Source organism: Stegastes partitus, unplaced genomic scaffold (genome assembly GCF_000690725.1).
Source record: "Stegastes partitus isolate 25-593 unplaced genomic scaffold, Stegastes_partitus-1.0.2 Scaffold2179, whole genome shotgun sequence".
NCBI lineage: Eukaryota > Metazoa > Chordata > Actinopteri > Pomacentridae > Stegastes > Stegastes partitus.
In genome coordinates, this window is record NW_007579910.1 from 53,450 (window position 1) to 57,256 (window position 3,807).

The 3,807-nt window shown below is 37.0% G+C and overlaps 1 protein-coding gene across 1 annotated transcript in view; it reads right to left on the reverse strand.

Moving 5' to 3' along the window:
- Positions 1-3,488, reverse strand: part of dcst2 (DC-STAMP domain containing 2) — a 14,596-nt gene extending 11,108 nt beyond the window's left edge. Inside the window, exons 1-4 of the mRNA XM_008304260.1 lie at positions 3,388-3,488; positions 2,442-2,695; positions 2,116-2,286; positions 1,656-1,757 (exon numbers count right to left, since the gene is read on the reverse strand). Coding sequence (XP_008302482.1) covers positions 1,656-1,757; positions 2,116-2,286; positions 2,442-2,695; positions 3,388-3,488 — 628 coding nt within the window. The remainder of the gene's footprint in view (positions 1-1,655; positions 1,758-2,115; positions 2,287-2,441; positions 2,696-3,387) is intronic.
- Between the last annotated feature and the right edge of the window lie 319 nt (positions 3,489-3,807).

The window sequence follows — 3,807 nt, forward strand, 5'->3', positions numbered from 1 at the left end:
TAATTATTTTAAAATGTTTGCTCTTTCATATGATTTACTTTTTAATGCATATCAACATTTTTGTATACATTCAAAATTAATTTACATTTTACTGAGAATTATTTTTTAATTTTATGTCCTTTTAGTTTTTACTATTCTGTAGTGTTTGCTTTTTTTATTTTGATAAAGTAATTTTTTTTTTACATTTTGTTTTTGATCTAAAATATTTTATGTTGTATGTAACGTATGTTTAAGCATATTTATATTTTATTTTTGTTGTTTATTCTATAGATTAAAAATCAATTTCAATTTTAGTTCTAGTTAATTATTTTCAAATATTTTTACCTTATTTATTTTATTTTTGTTAAATGTTTATCTATGAATGCATTTATATTTAATTTTTTATATATAATACTCTTTTAGTTTGTAGTTTATTGTTTGTTTAAATATTTTCAAATTTCTACCTAAAGTTGAATAATTAATTTCAGTTTAGTGTTTCAATTTTTAAGTGTTTATTATATGTTGTTTGTATTTTTTCTTCATTCATTTAGAATTTTTATTTAATGCTATGATACTAGGAGCCAGCTGAGGTGGCTCGGGCATCTGTTTCGGATGCCTCCTGGGGAGGTCTGATGATGAGCTGATCATTTGAATCAGGTGTGTTGGAAGAGAAAAACATCTAAAACATGCAGGATTGTGGCCCTCGAGGAGAAGGATTGCCCACCCCTGCTCCAGGTTATCCCATCCTACCAGACAGACGTGTAGAATTGTTTAAAAATTGGCTGAGTTGGACCTCACCACAATCGGAGGTAGTCCCTATGTTAAACCAGGGTAAGCCATAAGTAACTCGTTGGAAAACTTTGTGTTGCTGCTGTTTCTCATGGAAATGCTGCAAACTGTTTTTCTTATCCCGCAGGTACAACATTTGCATAAGAAGCTTTTTTTTTTCTTTTTAAAAAAGGGTATTTATCACATCTAAGTGTAAGTTGCGTATACTAAAGTTTTGTTTTATGCTCAAAGGTACCGTCTGGAGTGAAGAACTGGGATATCAAGATGACTGTAAGTCAATTTAAATGACAGCATTTCTAACTTTGTACTAGTTGCGTGGCTAACGTTTCTACTGTTTTTCAAAGTCCTCTTTTCTCTTAGGACGCCGTTCAACAGAGGGAGGAAGAAGAGCATCAAAGTGCTTTCACACGTGCCATCAATGATGGACGCAGCGCCCCCTTCAGGAGACAGCGAGAGTGAACGTTTAGTGTCTTATCCCAGATGTGCATTCTGCAGGACTTGCTGATTAAATGATCCTGAAGAAACGCTCTCATCTCGTCTGTACTACTGTATGTCCAGCAAAATGACAATAAACCTGATTTGATTACATTTTAGAATGTTACATGATTTTTTCAATTGTTATGATTTGAATGGGAAATTTAATGTTTTGTGTTCACCAAAGTGAAACATGACAGTTTTTCTGTGTCCGGTCTGCTGGGATCAGAGTTNTTGCAGCTTGACATCCATTTTAAAAATCAGACCATCGATGCCTCGACAGCAGAAACTCTGTTCCAGTAATGCTGTGGCTGCACACTGCATAAATGCATGTTGTTGTATTTTATAATCTATACGACTAAACTTCCTAAAGAAAAACACACATTATCAGATTGTGATTGAAGCCGACTCACCAACATGTCGAACGCTGTCTGTCAGACTGTGGATCAAGTTTTGGACTCGTCCTGCGACAGCGTAAGCATTCCTGCTGATCGCTCTGATTTCATCCAACGCAGCTGCAAAACAACAACACAAACTTCACACATCGACAACCTGCAGGTTTAGTTTGTTCATCATGAAGATTCCTGTGACTGGATTTAAAGATGGTGATTTTTACTTCTGTAAATCTAGATCAAAATATAAGTAACAGAAATAGACTCTGATTCAACACCTCTGTCATTAAACTGAGATGTTCTTTTGGACTAAGTTACAGATATCAGCAATTCATATCCGGTACCATGAACTTTAGCAATAATGCACAGAAGTATTAAAAATCTGGATTTGAATCAGCAAAAGTATCCAAAGTATTGATAATAACTTAGAAAAGCGTCAAAAATGTGTAAAATTGGTCATTATGGTGGAGGCAAATCTTACAGAAAAGGGGCGTGGCTGCTCGCTGCATCAGCTCCTGCGTTTGATTGGCTGCCAGCTCAGCTCCACACAGCAGGCTGGAGGCTGCTCGCTCACTGTTCTCCAGGGTGTTGGCCAGCGGACCAGACAGCAGAACCGACACATACAGGAGGAGAACCAGGTTCCTGCCACGACCTGGAACATCAGAGACTGTGATCAGGGAGCTCAAACGTTCTGCAAAGTTCTATGGTGTTCTCAGTGGGAAGATTCTTTTTAGAATATTCTTGAGAATTAAATCAGAATACAGTTCTGTGTGAACGGACAGATTGTGGTAAACATCAACGACTCACTTGAGCACAGTGAAGGCAGCATCACCATGACGCTGGCCCGGACTCCAGTTGACAGGCCCATACCAAAGGCTGCCAGGCCGCCCAATGCCAGCGTGGTTTTGACACAGAACCACAGCGGCTGGTTCTGCAGGAGGAGACCCAAGAGTCCATACAGAGACGCCAGCAGCAGCCCGAACAAAAACGCCAGCAGGCTCCGTCCCGCCTGGCTCAGGTGACCTCTGAACTTGCTCACGCTGTGAGAGCGTCCAGCTGACCTGAGGATGAACCAAAAGCTGAGCATCAACCAGGGCTGCAGCTAACATTCATCAATATTTATTATTTACTGGAACAATTGATCAACTGTTTGGTCTCTAAAATGTCAAATATGGTGAAAAATGTGGATCAAAGTATCCTCAAATGTCTTGTTTTGTCCAAAGATGTTCAGTTTGCTATCACAGAGGAGGAAATAAACCAGAAAATATTCGCAATGAAGAAGCTGCAGTCACAGAATTGAGACTGTTTATAATAAGGAATAATTTTTAAAAAATTTGATCATCAAAATAGTTGCCAGGTAATCAATTGACAATTAAACGATCAAACAGATTTGCTGATCAATAATGAAAGTAATACTAGCAGGAACCCTGAACATGAGCAGCCTGACACTAAAACATGAAGACAAACAAAGGATTTATTTCTGATCGGGTTAACATGTATTTAGTCTTTTAGCTAACTGCAGAACCAAAACCCTGAAATATGGAATATTAAATTATTCTATATTACTTGATATAAAATAATAAATATAGCAGCTTTAGAGTAAACATGTCAAATCTACCTGTAGCAGAAATACAGAGTTGAAAAGCTGAAAAACTTTTAAGTGTAAACTAATAAACAGAGAGAACGTGTTAGCATCAGGCTAACCGTTAGCATTAGGCTAACAGCTAGCTGCCCTGAGTGTTTGTTCAGTTACCTGTTCAGGACTCCTCTGACAGTCTGCGTGACTCCGCCCTTCTCCACCTGGACTCTGATGTCCCTTCTCTCCAGGAATCTTTTCTTCTCTTCACTCTTCATCTCTGATTTCTAAAAACCTTTAAACCTCCTTCAGTGTTTTCATGTCACCAGAGAAACGTCACCTGACACCAGTTGAAGCTTCCAGAAGCTCCAGCTGTCGCCTGCCTCTATTATTTATTAGCTTTTATTATTTCCACATGTTTTAGTTGATTTAACTGTTAAGCTTCATAAAATTGTAGGTTGTCTTTTTTTTTTAAACTATTTATCTATTTTAAAAATATATATAATTATTTTAAAATGTTTGCTCTTTCATATGATTTACTTTTTAATGCATATCAACATTTTTGTATACATTCAAAATTAATTTACATTTTACTGA